General features: G+C 52.5%; 1 protein-coding gene across 5 annotated transcripts in view; it reads left to right on the top strand.

Moving 5' to 3' along the window:
* HUWE1 (HECT, UBA and WWE domain containing E3 ubiquitin protein ligase 1) overlaps positions 1–22,265 on the top strand; it is a 1,878,220-nt gene that overhangs the window by 1,473,487 nt on the left and 382,468 nt on the right. For 3 of the 5 annotated variants that reach the window (XM_085629865.1, XM_085629862.1, XM_085629863.1), the window contains one exon: positions 7,512–7,728. In XM_085629865.1, the coding sequence (XP_085485991.1) occupies positions 7,512–7,728 (217 nt within the window). Of the gene's footprint in view, positions 1–7,511; positions 7,730–22,265 lie in introns of all 5 variants that reach the window. The other 2 variants (XM_085629866.1, XM_085629867.1) reach the window with 1 other exon arrangement.

Genomic DNA, 22,265 nt, shown 5'->3' on the forward strand with positions numbered 1-22,265 from the left:
ATCCTCCAATACGTCTGGCCCTTCGGGAGGATCTTCTGTCGCAGCAGCAGGGGACGGTCCTCCACCCGAACCTGTCCAGCCTTCACCTCCATGCGTGGAGATTGAGCGGCGGCAGTTGATGCCATTTGACTTGCCTCCTGAAGTCTGTGATATCATTCTGGCAGCCAGGCGTCCCTCCACAAAGATGGTATACGCCTGCCGGTGGAACAAATTTGTGGCGTGGTGCACAGCAAAGGCTGTGGATCCCCTTTCCGCCCCTCTTACTGAGGTTCTCCTCTTTCTTCTTTCTTTAGCCCGGCAGGGCTCTGCCCTGGGCACCTTGAAAGGTTATCTTGCTGCTCTCTCTGCCTTCTTACGGCTTCCAGATCAGCCCTCCTTTTCAAGTCCCCTGTAGTGTCACGCTTTCTTAAAGGCATTACTCACACGTTCCCTCCTGTCCCTTTCGTAATGCCTCAGTGGGAATCTTGTCTTGACATTCCTGATGTGCGCTCCCTTTGAGCCTCTTCACAATTGTCCTCTTCATCTTCTAACTCTTAAGACTGCTTTCCTGGTAGCCATCACCTCGGCTAGACGGGTGAGTGAGCTCCAGGCTCTATCGTCCAAGCCTCCTTTTCTATCTGTTCATCCGGACAAGGTTGTCCTTCGGCCTCGTCCTTCCTTTCTACCGAAAGTGGTGACTCCCTTTCATCTTGGGCAATCTGTCACCTTGCCCACCTTCTTTCCGCCTCCGCATCCTTCCAAAGAGGAAGAGAGGTTCCACCGTCTGGACCCCAAACGTGCGCTCTCCTTTTATTTGGACCGCACCAAACAGTTCCGGGTGGACGACCAACTTTTCGTTGGATACGTGGGTGCTAAGAAGGGAAAAGCTGTGCACAAACGGACCATCTCCCGGTGGGTCGTTTTGTGCATCAAAATCTGTTACTCCTTGGCGAAAAAGGACCCTCCTGTTGGGCTGCGCGCCCATTCTACTCGGGCCACAGCGGCTACTACTGCTTTGGGACGGGGAGTCCCGTTGCAGGACATCTGTCAGGCGGCGACGTGGGCTTCGCTACACACGTTTGCCAGGCATTATTGCCTAGACAGCCAAGTCCGGAGGGATGGCTTCTTTGGCCGTTTTGTCCTCCAGGACTTTCTGGTGTGATCTTGGTTCGCAGACTAACCACCGGGGATGGTATTGCTTGGGTATCTATTCTAAGGTGAGGAATCTAACTAAAGTGTTTCTTTCAGATGAACAAGTTACTTAGCTTCGGTAACGATGTATCTGTAAGAAACATTAGTTAGATTCCTCAGCGACCCACCCATCCTCCCCGTTCTGCGAACTGACATCTAGGGTTAAGGCTATCCCTTTCAGGGCCCTAAAAATTTTTTGGCACCAGTCTCGGTATCTTGCATGGCTCTGCGTTCCTGGCGCGGTAGGCTGTGTACAAGAACTGATGTCAGCGCGCGGGGCGGCGTCTAAGTACTCCGACGTCATTTCGGCGCACGACGACGGACGCGGAGCCGCAGACGACGCCTAGCGACGCGCAAGGGGTATTGCTGACGAAAAATTTTCCGGATCCAGTCTGACGCCTGGGGATATTCTAAGGTGAGGAATCTAACTAACTAATGTTTTTTACAGATACATCGTTACCGAAGGTAAGTAACTTGTTCATCGCTTCTGGGTTGGCGCGGCCACTGGGGACAGGTGGAGATCTGAGCAACCAGGCCTCCCTCGACTAAAACTGTATTTGCATTTGTGGCTTGGGGTAGCACAGTTATCTGATTATCGGTTACTTGTTTTGACCCTTGCCCGGCAAGGCTTTGTTCAGGGCACTGTTTAAGGGTGCCTTTCTGCTCTTTTAGCTTTTTTGCTGGAGGTGTATCCGTGTTTGTTGTTTAAGTCTCCAGTTGTTATGCGTTTTCTAAAAAGGATTACAATATCTCTTTCCTCCCTGCTCCTTTGTCATGCTACAGTGGGACCTTAATTTGGTCCTTGTGTTCCTCATATGTACTCCCTCCGAGCCCCCTTCACAGCTTCCTCTTGCAGCTACTCATCCTTATGAGTGTTGCTCATCACCATTCCATAGGCTTGGCAGGTGAATGAGCTTCAATCTCTGGAAATCTGACACCACTTTTTTCCCAGAAAAACTGGTTATGTGGATGCGAGCATCCTTCTTACCAAAAGTTGTGACGCTATTCCACATCAGTCAAGCCATCACCCTGCTGGCGTTCTTTGCTCCGTCTCTCCCTTCCAAGGAGGACAAGCGACTCCATTGCTTATCGCCCAACAGAGCGATAAGCTGTTTTAATAGATTATCACCAAAGAACACCGGCTGGATGATCAACTCTTTGTGGGGGTTCTATGGAGAACCAATTCACGTTGGCTCGTGCTCTTCATTAACTGCTATGCATTGGCTAAAATGCAGCCTTCTGAATGACCGTGTACTCATTCTATCAGGGCCAAGGCTGCTACCACTGCGTTAGCACAAAGTTCCTATCCTAATAATTTGCCAGGCCACTATGCAAGCGTCCCTTCATACGTTCACAAAGCATTATTGCTTGAACAGTCCTGTCCGCTGAGCAGGACGTTTTGCCCGCTCGGTTCTGCAGGACTTTCTGGTTTGAGTCCAATCTCAGACCCACCTCCAAATAGGTACTGCTTTGCTATCTATTCAAAAAGGGAGGTGTCTGCGGATAGAAGCAAAAACAGTTGATGGACAGAATGCAGAACAATGTCATACATTCACCCCCAGTTCAGAGATCTGGGCCTAAATCCATCGTTTTTTTGCTCACCATGCCGTTCCAGTTTGAACCAAGCCATATGCAAATCAGTCTTGACCCTGCGCCTCTTGGAAACAGTCCAGCCCGAACTGCCAAGCCAGGTCCTCCCTGGACTGGAAACAAGCATCCTAGGACCGGTTTCGGGGTTTCACCCCTCTTCAGCCAGGATAGCTTGATTCCAGTGGCATGGAGAGCACGGGACCCACGTCTGGGCATACCCTTCCCACTCGGGGTGACAAATGCAAAAACAGTTGATGGACAGAATGCTGTTCGGGCTGGACTGTTCCCATGAGGCACAGGGTCAGATTTATTTGCATATGGCCATGTCTGAACTGGGGTGGCGGAGTGAGCTAAAGAATGATGATGGATTAAACCCAGATCAGTTGACTGGGGGTGAGTGCTTGCATTATTCAACACTCCATCCATCATCCCCTTTGGTTTTGCTTTGCGGATAGAATGCTGTCCGAAGAACAAATTTTCTGTTAGAGACTCGAGTGTAAGAAACTGGCTCTATATATACTGCACTAAAGTGAGGTACAGTGTGTATAGAGTCCAAGGGTCTCCAGAGGTTTGGCAAAGGTTAAAGTTAGATAGAACCTTACTCTCAAGTGGTAGCTTGGTCGAGCTGTAAGGCAGTATCATAGGACAGTGTTAAGCATTTGATGTACACACTCAGCAAATGGTCTCACACACTCAAGAACTGAACTCTAGGCCAATTGTTTTTGTATAAAAAATATACTGTTTTATTTCTAGAACCAAGCGAGCCTGGCACAGGTAAGCATATAAATACTTTGCAGTAGTAATTGACTTGTGTGAACACAGTTCAGAATTGCAGTATAACTGGTACTGGTTTTGGTTACAGTTTAAGTAAGCAGTTTGCAACACTTAGCCGGTACAGTACATTCGAATGAATGGGCTTTTTAAGAAAAATGCAGTTATTTCCTTTTCAGGTTACTTTTGCTAACACAGTGCTGGATCCTGGATTCAGCACTGGGACATTTCCTGAAAACAGGTGAGAAAATTTGTTTTAGTTAGAGGTATGATTTTTTTAAAGAACATTATTGTATTTCAAAAGTTGACATTTGAAAACTTTCTCACATAGAATCACCAATGTTATCCTATGCGAGGAAATTCACTTAGCAGGTAAGTTACTTTTGCTTTACTTTTGTAATCCAGTGCTGGACATCTACTTAAAACAGGTAAGTAATTACGTTTCTGCAGTTTGTACGATTTTTAAAGAATATTCTTGTATTTCAAAAGTTGACACTTCAAAAAATGTTCACAAAGAACCCCCAATGTTATCCTATGAGAGGAAATTCAATTTACAGGTAAGTTACTTTTTATTTACTTTTTCTTACTCGGTACTGGACATCTGGGTTCAGCACTGGGACCTTTCCTGCAAACAGTTTAGAAAATTCGGTTAGGTTATTTGTGCGATTTTTAAGGAATATTCTTAGTTTTCAAAAGTCGACACTAGGAAACTTTTCGGGAGAAAATGTGTCCATGTTATCCTATGAGGAAAAATAGGTTATCGGTTTCGAGGTAAGTATTCGGTCTTTGAAGTTAGGGTTCTGGGGCAAGACTCAAGGGTCTCCCAGGGTCAGTGATTCACTGTTGTTGCACCCCCTGTGGCACTAGGGCGGCCGGGTGCAGGGTGTTGAGGACCAATGTTATCCTATGGAGGATGGGGGGCTCCGGTTGGTGGCTGCTGGCAAGCAGGCCACAGGATTGTGGGAGCAAAGCTCCTAGGGTTAAGCTCAGCGCAAGTTGGGGACCAAGTTAGCACCAAAGGGGCACCCTCAGCGTCACTAGGGTAGCCGGGTGCAGGGTGCTGTTTTGAGGTCTGGTGCCCTGTTGATTTCATTGGAGATTCTCCGGGACAAAGCAAAGAAAACCTGCAGACTCTGGGACGAGGATCTTCCAGGAGTGACCACCACTTCGAGGGTTAAGTTGGGATGTTGAGGGTTGGTTAGGCACCGCTGGGTTGGGCACACAATGCCGTGGGGCGTCTGGTGCAGGGGTGGCTTGGGACGTCGGATTTTCTTACCTTCTCTGGTCGCGGGAGCGGGGGTTTTCTGGATTGAGGCTGCAGGCGTTGTCAGGAGGCTTGAGGCAGGTCAGGGGTCGCCAGATCTCGGGTCAGGATCACTGGTGGGACCTCCTCCTGGTATTTTTCCGCTCGGGCCAGGTTCGGCAGGTGCAGAGTGGGCTGAATTTGAGGGTCCTGGCTGGCACCAGAAGCTGCATTTCAAACACGTCCACTGGAGAAACTGCTTGGAAAGTGAAGGCAGGCAGGTCCTCCGGCGTTTTTGTGGTTGCTGTCCGCTGGAAACGCCGGGTTTTTGCAGGAGCAGGTTCAAGGGGGAGACAGGCCAGTAGGGCTGGGGCCAAGTCAGTGGGCGGCGTCCTCTTAGCTCTGCACGGCTTCTCGTCCTCTTCTTTTTCTTGTGGTTGCTGGATCTGAGGAAGGAAGGCTCAGGGTGCCCCTAAATACTAAATTTAGAGGCGTTACAGGTAGGTAAAGGGCAGGGACCAATGGGTCCCTTTCCTGGGGTGGGTACACCCCCTATTCTGCCACTCTCCAGTGGGAGGGGACAGGAGCCTGTCCGTGGTTGGCTGGGTCTCCCCATCCTCAAGATGGCGGGGACTCGAGGTTGTGCTTCACCTCGCCTCCCCCACCTTAGGGGTGGAGTTGGCAGAGGTGGGCACACCTCTTTTCCTCACTTGTTTTTTCCGCCGGTTCTCCCGCCCAAAGTGGGGTGTAGAACCAGTGGGGACCAGTTGCTGAGTACAGCAGGTGGTCTGGAGAAGCTCACAAAGGCGGCAGGCCTTTAAAGCTTCCCCTGCCCATCCTGGGGGAGAGGACCTAGCACCTCGCCCAGGATGTGCATTGTTGCAGACCTTCGAGAGCAGATGGCTCTCGACCCAGGGGTCCAGCAACACGTCTGGTGGGTGGCAGCCTAAGCAGCCACTCAGTCGGGACACTGGTTGGGGGTCGAGTTCAGGGGGCATTTCTAAAATGCCCTTTGTTGTGCGTTTTACATTGAAACTCACACTGGCATCAGTGTGGGTACAATGTGCTGAGAAGTTTAATACCAAACTTCCCAGACTTCAGTGTATCCATCATGGTGCTGTGGATTTCATGATGACGACCTCCCACCATATACTCTTAATGGCAGCACTGCACTTACAATGTCTGAGAATGAACTCAGACACTGTAGGGGCACAGGGCTCATGCCTCTATGCCCTCACCACTGGCATAGTGCACCCAGCCAGAGGGGTGACTGACCTAGGCCAGGGCAGTGGTTGGTAGGTATGGCACACAGGGATGTGTGCCATGTCGACTCTTCACTTTTGATCTGTACCAAGACACGCAGCCAGCAAGGCTGTGTTTGTGAAAAGGTACAGGGCCCCTAGGGGTGGCACAGTTGGTGCTGCAGCCCTTAGGAGCCTTCTCTGGTCACAGTGCTCTGGGTACATGCGGTACCATTTACCAGGGACCTACCTCTGGCCAGAGTTGCCAATTTGGTTTTGTTTTGGGGAAAACACAGGCCCTGGGGTCCTGATTGGCAGGGCCCCAGGTCCTGATTGGCAGGGCCCCAGAGCACACAGTCAAAGAGCATCAGTAGTCTGGCAACAAAAGGGGGGGGGGTTACTGCTACAGAAACCCACTTTCTTACAACTAGCCACAGATTACTCACCGATTCTTTCCCCCCCCCCCCCCCCCCCCCCCCCCTCATTCTGTAACTCAACTCTATCCCTTAAGATCCCAAGTCTCGGAATTTGCACACTGGCCACACCAATTTGTGTTTGGGGCTCTGCGTCTGTGGCCCCAGACAGTCCTTGATAGCAACTGATGTCAGTGTGTGGGAGTGGCGCCTATATGAGCTTCACACATCATTTGCGGACCAGAACTGCATCACTGCAGAGCTGAACGGCTCCACCTACAGGTGCAGAGGTACTGCTGGAAAGCTTCCAGATCCAGTCCGACGTCTTGGGATATTCAAAAGGTGAGCAATCTGCGGCTAGATAGTCTCTATCAGAAAGAGTGTTAACCAAGGTAAGTAACTTGTTTGTTACTTTCCGTGGGTAACATTCTTTCCGATGGAGTCTTTCGAGCCGCAGATTCCTCGCTTCATTTTTTTAGGGTGTTTTTTTGTGATATCTAAAAAAGGGTCCCAAGTTAGTACTCAGCACACTATTATCAACAATTGTTCAACTGCGCGGAAAAGAGACAAGTAACTCATGTCAGTGTATAGGGGTGATGCTTTTATGTCGCTCCACTCTGTCACTTTTGGGGCACTAGGAAGCCAGCGCGGAGGTGCAGACTGCCCCCTAGCAGTGCACATGAACACTGCTGCAACATGTTCTGGATCTAGCTGGGGAATATTCTAAGGTGAGGAATTTGCTGTTAGGGTATCCACCAGGAAGAGCGTTACCAAAGGTTAGTAACTTGATTTGCCTTGCATCTGAACATTGCAGAATTCTGGTCTGGCGGACTTGAACTTTTGCTATAATTGGCAAATTTGCCACAGTTTAGAGTTTCGTCTTGCAGTGGGTTAATACAACTTGTACACTTTAATTATTTTGCATGTTTGTATGGTTTTAAATCTGATGTGCTTATCATTCACTCTGAATATTCCAGTGCTTTTATTAGGATTTCATCCAGACCTGCATGTTCAATCCCACTGTTTCATTCCTTACCTGCCAGGACCATTTCTTATTCTATTCATTGTTTCCCTTGCAAACAGGTATCAATTTACCAGAAGGCGTGGATCCATCCTTTTTGGCTGCTCTGCCTGAAGACATCAGGAGGGAGGTTCTTCAGAATCAGCTGGGAATCCGCCCGCCTGCTCGTCCTCTTCCCACTGCTGAGCCTGTGGTGCCTCCACCGGTGGTGAGCAGTGCTGGCTTGTCTGAAGTCAGTCCTGAGTTTCTGGCTGCCCTCCCACCAGCCATTCAAGAGGAGGTACTTGTTTGAATTGAATGAAGAGTGACTGGTAGGTCTTGAAAGTTGGGAAATGAAGAGCTGTGATTAGGTGTTCCAAACCAAGCAATGGCCTGTAACGCTGTTAGGATGTGAGTCAGATATTTTCCTAATGTCTTACTTTCACTTATGTGTAGTAATCAAAGGCTCCTGGAATATTAATTATTTACACAAATAACCACTTATCAAGTGTAATGCTAATTTTGCCATCCTCATGGGATGGAGTGCGGACTATGCCTATTTACAAGTTAAACCAGAGACTTTCGGGTTGCACTCAAAATTCAGCAGTGGAGGCTTCATTTACCCAGTAATTGTACTGCCCAAGATACCCAGAGGCTGACCCTGGCGCAGTGAAAGTCCTGCAACAGAGTTGAATTCTTTATTGTGGATTAAACCCAAATATGCAGTCAGTAATTTTGTTCTTGTTTTGTCGGTTCACTAGCATTCATTCTCAAGTTGTTTTACGGGTTGGCAAGAGCTGTTCACTTAAGTTTGTCACTGTGGAGATCAGCTGATCCACACTTTTGCACGGTGTCCCCCAGGCAGCGGTTGCTGCTCTTGTCATGGACTCTTCTTTCATATTGATGCCTGATATAACCAATCTGTTTGTTGGATAAAGCCCTGCCCCATCCGACTCCGTTCTGTTATTGCTGCATTAGTTTATTCATAGTGAAGGTTTGGGGGCAACCTGTCTGTACACCTTTGTCCTTGTGTACTGAAGAGGCTGATACTACTCCAAGTACCAGATGGTTTTGTTGGTCAATTTCCTTGAGAAATACTTAATCTTTTGTTACCAAAGTGCACAACATCAGGACTGCTGTGAGAGTTGAAAGTCTTTTTAATCTGATAGAGACATCTAGCTTCAGATTCCTTAACTTAGAATATCTCCCCAGGCGTCAGACTGGATCCGGAAAATCATTTTTCCCAGCTATACCTCTGCACACCGGGAGGTGGCGTCGGCCGGCTCCGTCCTGATGTCGTCCACGGAAGTGATGTCAATGGAGCCATATAAGCCCATGCCGGCGTGCCGACGTAAGTTTTCTTCTTTTCCCCTTCCTAACACGGATCCGGGAAAGTAATACCTCGGGCCTGTTTTTGTTACTTACAGGCCTTTTCTACGCCTTTTGCGTTCAGGAACAGTGTGTTTGATGCCCCTTGCGGGCTTCACACTGTGCCAGTCCTGCTCGCAACAGAGGTCAGCGATGGACCTTCACGACATCTGTCTGTGGTGCTTGGGAGAGCACCATGACTCCGTGGAGTGCGCTGCTTGCCACCGGAATGCCGCTTGTAGCTGCTGTCTGCCCAGATGTCCCGAACGGACCCCTTGCGACGCAGGTCTCCTTCTCCAGCGGAGTTGTCCACGCGGCGCCAGTTTTCACGGGAGGACGTTCTTGTTCAGGGTAGGTCTTAGAACCGTCGCCGTCATTCGCCTACCTCAGATAAGCATTTGACCCCCCTTCCTGGCGCGCCTCCTGGCCCCTCGGGGTGGGGGGGGGGGGGGTAGGGTAGGGAATCAGGTTGGGACACCGCCGGCAGGTTTACCCTCGTCTCAACTGAGTGCCCTGACTGACACCACAGTCGCTGCAACATCGGGACACGGCCCGGAGGGGCATCCCACGACGTCTAGCCCTTCCATAGCACTGCGGCATCGCTGGAGGTGGCTGTGGCACGGTCGACGACACCGCTTCGCCGTACACTCTCCCGCATGTTTCCACCTCTGGGATTGTTGAATCTGATAGAGACTACTAGCCGCAGATTCCTTCACGTAGTTTTTCCCAGGCGTGAGACTGGATCCGGAAACTTTTTGCCACAGCATCCCTGCACGCCGGGAGCGGGGTGACATCACGCGACTCCACCCAGGCGTCGTCAGCGTGACGTCAGCGAGGTCACAAGTCCCGCCCCGGCGCACCCACATCAGTTTTTTCCTTTTCCGTGTGCAACGTGGATCCGTTCCTTGCTCCGGGCCTGTTTAAGGCCCCCTTTCTTCCATTCTTTTTGGTGGAACAGTGTGCGAATGCCTTCGGGCTTTAAAATTTGCACGTTTTGTGGGTGTCTGATGTCGGTGACGGACCCTCACCTCATTTACATGTGGTGTTTGGGGGAGGATCACGGCACCACAGATTGTGTGGCGTGCCAAAAGTTGAAGCTGAAGTCGCGGTGGGAGCGCCGGATGAAACTTCTCTCAGCGCGTCTCTCCAGGTCGACGTCCTCCCCTTGGTCTGCTTCGGCGGACGGGTTCAGGTCCGGCCGTGAGTGTCGCTCCCCGGTGGGTAAGTGTCGCAGTTTGTCCCCGGTGGCTGGTTTCCGGCCTACTGGAGGTGTGGACTCTCCGCGAGTGATGTGGCCCCGCATGTCGTCCTATCCTCAGGTTCCCAGTGTTGGGTCATCGAGAGTCCAAATGGAGACTTAAGCGGCGGCTTTGCAGGCCTCGCTGGCATCTCCTCCTTCCCCTCCTGGGGCGTCAGTGGATCCCTCGCCCTGCGCAGGGCCCTCCGCAGCGCCTCCGGTGTCTCCGGCTCCGGCTGGGTCGGATCCAGGCTTGGAAGATAAGGTGCTGTTGGGGTGCAGCTCCTCTGGGGCGCCTCCTTCAGGCCACGGCGTCTGCTTCCCCATAAACCCCCGCGGGGGTCTCTGTGGTGTCGCGGGAGGTCGCCGGGGCTCGGGTCGCATTCCTGAGCCCATCTAGCCTCCCGGTGGGGGGGGCTGTCTCTCCTGTGAGTGCCTTCCTTGTTCTTGACTGGTGGTGCCGTCCGGGGTTGAGGTTCATTCCTCCCTTGGTTCTTTGGAGGATGGGGTTCCGGTGCACCGGTGCCCTGCTGCTCTGGCTACTCCAGGTTTGGGGGGGGATTTCTTCTATCCTTGTCCTTCCTCCCCTCCCTCCCATTGCTGTCCTCTGGTTTGAGGATCCTCTGGCCATGTCTTGCCCTTATCCTTGTGGGTGGTTGCCCTCTAGGTTGGGGTGGCTTGGAGGTTTTGTTGTCCCTGTCTGTCTTGGGACTGGTTCCATTCCTTGCTCAGGATGGGGGGGGGTGGATTGCCTACGTGTGCCATGGCTTTTACGTATGCTGTTGCCTCTGGGGCACAGGGATGGGAAGTTGTCTGTGCTGGCATGGTGACTGTGCAGGTTCCTGCTTCTTCTCTCTTCTTTCCCTGCCCTTGGGTTCTGCGGTGTTGGCACTACTCTGGTGGTGTTGGTTTTTCACCGTTTCTTTCCCATTTTTTCTGCTCTGCGCACACTGTTCCCATGCTTCCACAGTTCATCTGGTGATTCCGTGTTGTGGTGCGGAAAAGATCTCCGAAGAAAACTGATGTGGGTGGGTCTTATGTGACCTCGCTGACGTCACGTACGCCGCCGACGCCTGGGCAGAGTCGCGTGATGTCGCCCCACCCCCGGCGCGCAGTGATGCTGTGGCAAAAAGTTTCTGGATCCAGTCTCACGCCTGGGGATAATTCTACGTGAAGGAATCTGCGGCTAGAATCGTCTGTACCAGATACATCGTTACCGATGGTAAGTAACTCGTACGTTGCTGCCGGTCCGACTCCGAGCGTTCGCGGCCCTTTCGGAGGTCGCCGGCTCGACTCTGACAGTCGGGACCTTTTTGGAGGTCGCCGATGCCGGCTCCACTCGAAGGGTCGAGGCCTCTTCGGAGGTCGCCGGCACAGGCTCAACTCGGGGAGTCTAGGCCTCTTCGGAGGTTGGGACCTTTTCGGAGGTCTCTGACGCCGGCTCGTCTCGGAGTCGAGGCCTCTTCGGAGGTTGCCGGCTCGAAGGGTCTAGGCCTTTACAGAGAACGCCGGCTCAACTCGGGCAGGCGAGGCCTTTTTGGAGGTCGCCGACGCTTGGTCCACTCTGCCATTCGGGGCCTTTTCAGAGGTCTCCGAGGCTTGCTCGACGTCGCCTCGCCGCTGCTCGACGCCAGTACCGTCTCCAGCTTTATTGGTGGAGGCCGTGGTTCTGGAGGGTTTACCACCCCCTGAGTTATTTCGCTGCTCTCCAGCGCAGGTGCCAGTGGAGCATTGGCCTACTCATCCTGCTGCTGAGCCTCAATTAAGTGGCCTGTTTAGCTTGTGTCCATCGCCTACTGGTGACCTGCTCTCACCGGGTCTTCCCTGGCACGGTCTCCGGTTCCTTGCTTCTTGCGGGACATGGGGTCCGGTTGTCCCTTCCTGTCCTGTGCATATTCCTAGTTCTCAGGGATTTTCGTTGGTCTATGCCTTTCTGCCACTGGATCTGTGCTGCACCCCTGATGTTTTTCTGGGTTTGAGTTCTTACTGCCATTCTGGCACAGGCGCTTCTTTAGGTAGCATAACTGTGTGTGTATTCTTCCCTGCGTTCTCCGTTTTGGTGGACAGTGTCGTTCTTTGGCAGTGTAGGCTTTTGGCACCAGGCCTCTGTCTGTGCCTTCTTTCTATCCTTATGGTCTGTTTCCGCTGTCTCTCGGGAGACCAGGATTTTTCCCACTCGGCGGGCCTGTTATTTGTGCTGCATTCTTAACTGTTATGCAGCACACCAGTGCCGTAGTACCGCTTGCATGACTCCCCTATTTAGGATTAGTCACTCCACGTACGTTTCGACATTCCTGTCTCGTGTGGGTATATCCTGGATTCAACAAGCCACTGGAGTGTTCGCATGGCTTTTAATTTGTTTGGCTGCATGCCTGCCTCCTGAACTTTCCTCAATGGTGGCTCTTCTGTCTCTGTTGGAACTAGGCTCTGGGCTTGGGCCCTGCCGCTGTTCACATGTCCTAGGCAGTACACATTGTGTTTTTTCTTACACCCACGGGCCTCATGCTGCGGCTCCTGTCCTTGGGTTGACAGTCTGATAACTGTCCCTTGTGGCTTCTACTGTGGTGTGTGTTCAGGTGGTATGCTCTCCCGTTGTCCGGTTGTTTTGACCCTTGGAACTTCGTTGCTCTTGGATTATAGGGACTGATGCTTGGATCCTTCTTGAAGGTCTCGCTGCATTGTTTCCCATGTTGGCACGGACCTTTCTAGTTCTGTTTTCCTTTAGTCTGTGTCTGGGCGAGAGAGGTCTCACACCGTCCCTCGTCGGATTTGGTGTCCTTACCATCTCTTGTTCATACTCCCTAAGGTGGTCATGGGTCTGATGCCCGTTGTCCTGGCATTGCGGTTTCCACTGTTTTTCGTCAGCAGTTGACGAATGTGTTCTCCTGGAACTTGGTTGTTTCGCAGACCCTCCTCCTTGTGGGGTATGGCTTTGGTATCTGTTCTAAGTTAAGTAATCTGCGGCTAGATGTCTCTATCAGATGGGGCAGTTACTTACCTTCAGTAACAATGTATCTGGTAGGGACACAGTCTAGCCGCAGATTCCTTAACGCCCGCCCATCCTCTGCACTCTGCAAAGGCCTTTTAATATGGTGTTTTTCCACCTAGCCCCACTTTCTGGTTGCCTTGGTCTTCCAGAGGTGTGCTCTCGCACCTCACTCTGGGGTAGGGTGTGTTGTTCTGTGTGTGGTTTAGCTTCGATCCCTTTGGCTCTCCACTCCGTTCACGTTTTAAGGTGGTTTAGGTCTATACTTTTTACTACCTTTGCATCTTGTTCACCTGTGCTACTCACGTGTGGAGTTATTCTGTTTTTCATTTACTCCCACCGCCCACACGTATGCCTCCTCCTTTCTCTGGCAGTCGGTTGGGTTGGGTTCTCTTTATTACTACAGTGCTTAAATCTCTTGAGGGTGTTGCTTCAATATTGTGGTTCTTTCCTTTCACTTCTGTGGTGACAAGCTGTGCCTGGCTTGTCATATCTTTTGTGCCACAGTTGTTACCCCGTCGAGGAGGGGCACAGCTTGGCACTTTGTTGGTCCCTTGCGCGCAGCACGAACTCTGTGAGCTCCTTTCAGTCCCTCCGGGTCCTGGGTGTTTTTCTTTCAACAATTTTGTTCTTTTTGAACACACTGTTCCTATGCTATCGCAGTTTTTTGCACGGCTCCTCGTTTTGGCACAGAAAAGTTTCCTGCGGAAAACTGACATCAGCACGCCGGGAGTGGCTTATATGGCTCCATTGACGTCACTTCCATGGACAACGTCCGGACGGAGCCAGGCAACGCCGTCTCCCGGCGTGCAGAGGTATTGCTGGGGAAAAGGATTTTCCGGATCCAGTCTGACGCCTGGGGAGATATTCTAAATTAAGGAATCTGCGGGTAGACTGTGACTCTATCAGATATATCGTTATCAAAGGTAAGTAATTGTCCCTTTATGTCTAAAAAGTAAGGGTTTTAAATGGTGTTACTCTAATAAGGGACATATGTCATCAGATTTATTTTACTGTATTGCGGTCACTAAAACTGTTACTTCCATTGTATTCTTTTAATCTGAAAAACACGTAGTGATAGATTCCTGACCTTAGCATTACTCCCAGGCGCCAGACTGGATCCGGAAAGTTTGTCAGCAGTACCCCTGGGCGTCGGAAGGTTGCTTCATGCGGCTCTGCGTCCGTCGTTGGCGTCGTGGTGCGCCGAGATGACGTCGTGGAAGGTACTTAGACGCCGCCCTCGCGCTCTGATGTCAGTTCTTTATTTTTCCGCGCCAGCAACTGCAGATCCGGAGAGAGCGGTACCCCCAGTCATTTTTTGACTGAGTTTTATTAGGCCTTTTTGTCTGTTTTTCGAGTCATTCGACTCCTGGTGCCGGAGGGATTCCCGGCTTCAAGTCTTGTGGGGACTGTCATCGCATGATGTTGGTGACGGACCCGCACCGCGTGTGTCTCTACTGCCTGGGGCGCGACCATGACCCCAAGTCGTGCCCCGACTGCCAGGCCATAGCGCCGTAGACTTTGCAGGAGCGGTCCCGAAAGTTGCTTCAAGTCCGGCAGTCTGCTCCGCGCCGCTCATGGTCACGGTCCCGTGAAAGGTCGAGGGATCAGTCGCGGAGCCATCACCATCGTTCGTCGGGATCGAAGTCTTCGCACTCTGGGTCAAGTAAGGCGAAGCATCACAAGAAGTCAAAGAAGCATCATTGTTCTCCAACTTCCCCTCGCTCGTTGCGCAACGCAGCTGAGGGTGCGGGTGGTGCTTCCCCCGAGGCCTCGGCGGAACCTACGCAGTCGGCATACCTGCCCTTCCCGGGTCTGTCTGTGACTCCGGCCAAGCTGCTGGATTTTCTGTCAGTCATGTCCCGCCTCTTTGGGCCGTCTGGCCCCGCAGCCCCGACTGGGGTCCTCGCCCTTTACTGTCGGCGGCTCCGGCATCGCTGTTGGCTCCGGCACCACAGGGATCCCGGTCGGTGCCGGTTGACCTTGTGACACCTCCACCGGCACCACCTCTAACGTCGCATGTGCCACCAGACGTCGTCGTCCCCGGATTCAGCCCCGATGTGGACACTGTGCCGGAACGCTGTCACTCCACGCCGATTCCGACGCCCAGGGGCCTTTCTACCCCTGTGTCCAACCTCCTTATTTTCGGCCTGTACATCAGCATTCGGAGGAAGGGGAGGACTGGGAGGGGTCTGAGGTCCCTCTCACAGCTCAATGTGGGTATGGCCCGGACTGGGCATAGGAACTGGGGGATGCCAGTGGTCTTTACACCTCTCCTGACCTTGGCATGCTAACTCCTCCTATCTTGGCTACGGAGGAGGGTGCAAGTTACGCAGGGGTGTTGCGTAGGGCGGCCGAGGCTCTCCGCCTCCAACTCTCTACAGTGGCCATCAGGACTTACCTTCAGCCGGCTGCTACCTCTGCGGAGCCACTGCTGCCTTTTAATGATGCACTTTCTGACGTTTTTTTGGGCACCTGGTCCAGGCCCAACACAGGCTCTTGTGGATACGAACGTGGCCCGACGCCATCGCCCGGCTCCGGGCGACCCCCTTTTCCCCTCCCAACACCTCACCCCTGAGAGCTTGGTTGTCCAAACCTCCACTTCGCAGAGTGCATTCCCTACCGCACCCCCGGACAGGGAATCCAAGAGACTGGAACAGTTTCGGAGGAAGATTTTTTCTTACGTCTGCAGTTCACGGTAGGCCACGAGCACTTTTCAATTCACTGTGCTCCCCTTTGGCCTTACCAGCCCCCCTCGGGTGTTAATGAAAGTGATGGCGGTGGTCGCTGCTTATCTGCGCAGATCAGGGGTTTCGGTCTTCCCCTGTCTTGACTACTGGCTGTTGAAGGAGGGCTTGCCCCAGGCAGTTGTCTCCCACCTCCAGACTAAGGCCAACCTCCTGCACATGGTGGGGTTCTCCATCAATGTGCAGAAGTTCTGGACATGGCGTAGTTTCGGGTCTATCCTCCCGAACAGCGAGTCTGGGATATTCTGGCTATGATTCCGATCTTTCAGCTTCTGCCCCGTGTTTCGGTCAGAATGACTTGAGGCTGCTGGGCCTCATGGCATCCTGCTGGTCGATCATGCCAGGTGGCATATGCGGGCACTGCAGTGGGACCTGAAGTTCCAGTGGGCGCAGCATCAGGGGAATCTGTCGGATTGCGTCCAGATCTGAGGGCACTGCTTGTGAGAAGTTGGCCTGATATATGATGTCACTAGTTCTAGTGTACACCTTGTATCAGTCCAAACAACCCTTATGGTGATTGGTTGTAAAGTCAACCTTATAGACCAGCTATCCTAGCGGTAGCATGGACAAGAGCAGTCTTAGGCTAAACTCTGTATGGCATGTGAAGCCAGCTGTTATACCATTTGTAATCCCTTGAATACCAAATGAAAGGACACCACAACAGATATATTATAAAAATAGAATGTATTTATTCTAGTCAAAATACCCTCAGCACTCTTTGAGATTCGAGGTAAGTACAACACAGTCTTATTTAAGCATACATAAGTCACACAGGTAAGTAATACAGTTAGGCCCTAGGGGCCACGCAAACCATATACTAAGTAAGTGGTATAAGAACCACTGTCACAAACAGGTTAGGCCTAGGGAATCGCTGGGGCTACACTATCCTATCAGTTGCTAGGCAGTGGGAGGCCCACGGGATTAAGGTGCAGAGTGAAAACACTCACGCGTAATGCGTTAAAGTCGATAGAAATAGTAATGTATAGAAATTAAGAGTTTTAGGACACTTCGGAAGGAACTAGGAGTTAGAGACTTGGAAACTAGACACTAGGATAGTCAATACCCTTGTGAGCACCGGAGTACTCAAGTTACCTAGCCCACGTGCTGCGGGTTTAGTCGTCGACTCCTATGGATGCCTGAAGAAAAGATGCTGACAGGCAGTCAGTGCAGAGTGTCCGGTGGATTCCAAGGATGGAATCAAGAAGGAGGATACCTGCAAGCAGAAGGGACAGAGTCTAGGTCACCAGCCAGGAGCCGGGAAGGAACCAGGCGATGTCGTGAAGATGCAGGTGAAGAGGTGAGGCTTGTCGCAGCAGCCACGGGTACCAGGAGGCGTCGAGGACGACCAGAACCAGGAGGCGAGCTGTCCCACGAGGGCTCTTGCTGTTGGCGGCGTCGATGTCGAGTTGGGACACAACAAGCCTTGGCAAGCGCAACCCACGCAGAATGAAGGATTCGCTTCAGTTGTAGACCAGGAATGCCTGAGGTGCTTCTCTTTCACAGGGAAGCAAGGGCCAGTCTGGAGGAGCCAAACAAGCGGTGAGAAGTCAAGGGTTCGTCGTCGCAGAGGTTACTAGCCAACGGGCAAGCAACCGGACAGACGTGTCGAGCAGGAAAATGCAGAAGGGCCCCACGCAGAACTCGTGGAGTGTGGAGGGCTGATCTTCGGTGCAGATGGTGCTCGGGGTTGGGGCTTCTCAATCCCCAGAGCACAACTTCGAGGGTGCCTCAGAAGCTGCGCTGGAAGCTAGTAGCCAATTTTCCCAGGTAGCCGGTCCCACGTCTCTAGTCGCCTCCACGGATCTCAGCTTTGCTGTGGATGTGTATCAGGGTCGGAGAAGTCTGGAAGTCAAGGCGCTGGTCGGGCTCTGCAGTTGGTTCCTTGTAGAACTTTAGGCAAAGCAAACGGCAGGTCGCTTGATGGTGCCTGTTTGCACAGGGTGGCCACTCCTTGGCCACAAGGGATATTCTTCAGTCTTCTTCCGTAGTCGAATGTCGAAGGTCCAGAGTTTCTGTTCAAGTTTCAGTTATCAGGATAATCCAAAGTCCTAGGGACTCAGCTCCCACTCTTATACTAATCTGGTGGGCTGAGTTACCTGCTAGGTCCCTCCTATGGGTGGGACCAGGGAGGGGGGTGGTTAACCCCTTCCCTTTGTCCAGTTTCACGCCAGGACTGGGGCTGGAGTGCCCCAGCACCGGTTTGAACCGGACTATGCATGCGACACCTTGTGTGCCCCAGGCAGTGTCTCGTTTCATTCATCCCTCACTGCCCCAATACACTAAGTCCTGTCTAGGGTGGTGCTAGCACCTCCCAAGGCAGGAAACCTATTGTCCAAGCCTCCCTCGCTGGAAGGACTCCCAGCAGCAGGAGGTCAGACTTGTGTCTGTGGCAGCAGCATCCATTTTGTGATGCTGGGGCTCTGGTTAACTTTAACCGGGTAGTAGGTCTTCAACATGTCTTCTCCCTCTAGAAGGGAGGAATACTATCCTCATCGCCAGAAATGGTATGGGGGTATTATTCCAAAGTGTTAGACACCTTACACGACATGTTTTGATAAAGCCAAACCATAGTTACCATAACCGTGAGGATTATAAGGCACTTTAAGAGTATATGGTAGGCGATATCATAGAACAGCTATAAGGACATGGTTCCGAAAGCTGCAGACAGGCTCAGCTCATGCTAGAGCACCATCTCACATGTTACCAAGCACTCTGCCTTCAGAATTGTTAACGCCTGCCATAAGAGTGACTGATAGGTTACCCATGTGTCTATATATAAGGTAGGTATAGGGATACTACACCTAAGCAAGGGGTGATTACACGACCTTGCCCCAGCTGAGTGATCAGCCAGTTGTCTGATTGGAAGGCCAGACCAGGGGTGGCATAATACATGCTGCAGCCCTTGGTAGGCCTAGGGTACACCTATGCCCTGGGTACCTAAGGTACACTGTACAGGGCCCTAGAAGGTGATCCTTACCAATTGGTTTATGTACCTAAAGTACATAGTGTGAATTTAGAGAGAGAACAGCTGTGCTGTGGGTCTGATTAGCAGGCCCACAGCCACATCTAAGTCGAAAATCAGTGAAGCAAAAACAAAAAGTGGGGGTGAACATAGAAGGCAGACCCTACTCTCCTACACTGCCCGACTACTGCAGTGGTGGCTTTCAAACCAGGATTGGATCCCTCTCCCTTCCCCAATCACACGACACTGTGGTGACGGTTAACTCCCTTTTGGGATGGGGCGGCCACATGGGAAAGGCGTAGATCAGAGGCCTCTGGTCTCCGGCGGAGTCCGAGCTTCACATCAACCTTTTGGAGCTACGGGCGATTCGTCTTGCACTGAAGGCATTCCTTCCCTCTGTCCGGGGAAGAGTAGTACAGCTGAGGCTATGTCTGATTTTACCCGGGTTTCAGGATCTGTACATGTTGTGTCCCTCTAGAAGGGTGGAATGCTAACCCTGTCGCCAGAATTGGCGAGGGGTTAGTATTCCAATTCGTATGACACCTTACTCGACATGTTTAGATAAAGCCAAACCAAAGATAGCATTTAACCGCGAGGTTCATAATGCACTTAAGAGTATATGGTATGGCGATATCTGGAAACGGTAGAAGGAAGTTGTTCCGACCACTGCAGACAGGCTCAGCTCATACCAGAGCACCATCTCACATGGAACCAAGCACTCTGCCTTCAGGATTGTTAAGGCCTGCCATATGAGTGACTTATAGGTTAACATGTGTCCCATTTAAGGTTAGGCATAGGTATACTACACCTAAGTAAGAGGTGGTTACACCAACTTACCCCAGCTGAGTGATCAGCCAGTTGTGTCAAATTGTTAGGCCAGGGGTGGCACAATACATGCTTCAGCCCCTGGTAGGCCTTAAATACACCAATGCCCTGGGTACCTAGTGTACACTGGTACAGGGGCTCACAGGGTGATCCAATTCCAATTGGGTATGCACCTGAAGTGCATAGTGTCAATTTAGTAGAGAGAACAGCAGGCTGGGGGTCTGATCAGCAGGCCCACAGCCTCAATATGTCAAAAACCAGTGAAGCAAAAAGCAAAAATTTGGGGTGACCATAGGATAGCAGACCCTACTCTCCTACATCCTGTGACGGAGGTGGAGGATGACTGGGAGGGGTCCGACAACCCTCTTGCCCATCAATGTGTCTCTGAGCAAGACTGGGTGGACTATCTGGAGGACACCGGCGACCTAGATGTCTCTTCTGACCTGGGGTTTGCCTTCCCCCACCCCCCACCCCCCTGCGATGGAGGTGGGCGCTTCCTACACAATGGTGCTCAGTTGGGCTGCTGAGGTCCTCAATCTTGATCTTCCTACAGTAGCCCTCAAACCTAACCTCCTTACTGAGGTGCTCCAGACGGCTTTGACTTCGTCGGAGCCACTGCTGCCCTTCAACGACGCCCTCACCGACGTCCTGTTGATCACTTGGTTGCGGCCGGCCACAGGGGTCCCTGTGGGTAAGAATGTTGCCATGTGTCACCGCCCGGTGCCTGGTGACTCCGCGTTTCTGACCTCTCCTCCCACGACTGAGAGTCTGGTCATCCAAGCCTCGAAGTCGCAGAGTGCCTTTCCCACGGCTCCACAGGATAAGGATTCTAAAAAGCTGGAGCAGTTTGGTAAGCGGTTGTTCTCGTCGGCCAGCTTGGGGCTGCTGTCGGTGAACACCGCCTGTATGTTGGGCTGCTATTTCCACGTGGTGTGGGACACGGTTGCTCAGGTGTTACCTCAGTGTCCTGAGGAGGTCCAGGCTGTGCGTTCCCAGGCAGTTGCTGAGGGTAAGGATGCGGCTAAGTTCGCCATTCGGTGTGGTTTGGACACCGCTGACTCGTTAGGCAGGGCGATTTCTACGACTGTGGCGCTGCGTCACCACGCTTGGTTGCGATCCACTGGGTTCTCGCCTGATGTCCCGAGCTTGCTCATTGACATGCCCTTTGATGGCACTCGCCTGTTTGGCGATAAGGCTGACAGTGCGCTGGAGCGCTTTAAGGAAGGACTCGCGGGCCATGACCAAGTCCTTGTCTCTTTCCACTAAGAGCCCAGCCACTCCTGGGTTTCGTTCCTTTCGTGGCCAATGCAGGGGCACCCAGGCACGTTCTTTCAACAAGCCTGTGCAGAACCAGCCTCTCCGTGGCTTCTGCAGGGGCGGCTCTGGGAATCAGCGTGGGGGGCAGTCCACCTCCATCCCCACTGCTTCTACCTCCAAATCTTCCTAATCCGAGATTTGTGGAGCACCCCACGCCAGTGTGTGGCAGGGTCCGCCACCACCTCCACCACTGGCGCGATGTCACATCGGACGAGTGGGTGTTGCAGATCATTTGCAAGGGTTATTCTCTTCCCTTTCAGTCTTTCCCTCCGGCCATGCCACCTCGGTGCCACCGCATGTCGGGGGATCACTTGGTGCTTCTCCAGCAGGAAGTTACGGCCCTCTTGGCCAAGGGGGCCATCGAGCGCGTTCCTGGGCCAGAAGTAGGAAGTGGTAGTTGTTCCCACTACTTTCTGGTCCCCATGAAGGACAAAGGGGGCCTGCACCCCATCTTGGACATCCGGAACGTCAATGGCTTCCTCTGGAAATTGAAGTTCAAGATGCTGACTTTAGCTCAGGTTCTGGCTGCCCTAGACCCTGGAGACTGGATGGTAGCGTTGGACTTGCAAGATGCTTATTCCCACATCCCCGTCCTGCCGGCCCACCGGCGTTACCTGCGGTTCACGGTAGGCCACGAGCACTTTCATTTTACCGTGCTCTCCTTCGGCCTCACCAGTGCCCCCCGGGTGTTCACGTAAGTGATGGCGGTGGTCGCAGCTCATCTGCGCAGATTAAGGGTTCCTGTCTTCCCCTATCTCGACGACTGGTTGTTGAAGGCGGGCTCGCCCCGAACACCTCCAGACTACGGCCGACCACCTGCATTTGCTGGGGTTCTCCATCAATGTGCCGAAGTCACATCTGAGTCCCTCCCAGAAGCTCCTCTTCATCGGAGCGGTTCTGGACTTGGCGCAGTTTTCAGTCTATCCTCCTGAACAGCGGGTTCGGGATATTCAGGCTGACTCCGATCTTTCAGCCTTTATCCAGAGTTTCGGTCAGGATGCCCCTACGGCTGCTGGGTCTGATGGCCTCGTGCATCCTGCTAGTACATCACGCCAGGTGGCGGATGTGGGCTCTGCAGTGGGACCTGTAGTTCCAGTGGGCTCAACATTGGGACAACCTGTCTGACCACGTCTTGATCTCGGAGGGCACTGCTAAACAGTTGCAGTTGTGGCTCACGGACCGCGATTGGGTCTGCGGCAGATCCCTACCCCAACCGGAGCACGTAGTGGTGACTGATGCATCCCTCCAGGGATGGGGAGGCCACATGGGAGAGGCAGAGATCAGAGGCCTATGGTCTCCGGCGGAGTCCCGGATCCATATCAACCTATTGGAGCTGCGGGTGATCTGGCTTGCACTGAAGGCATTCCTTCCCTCTGTCCTGGGAAGTGTAGTGCA

This window comes from Triturus cristatus, chromosome 10, assembly GCF_964204655.1.
Source record: "Triturus cristatus chromosome 10, aTriCri1.1, whole genome shotgun sequence".
Taxonomy (NCBI): Eukaryota; Metazoa; Chordata; class Amphibia; order Caudata; family Salamandridae; genus Triturus; species Triturus cristatus.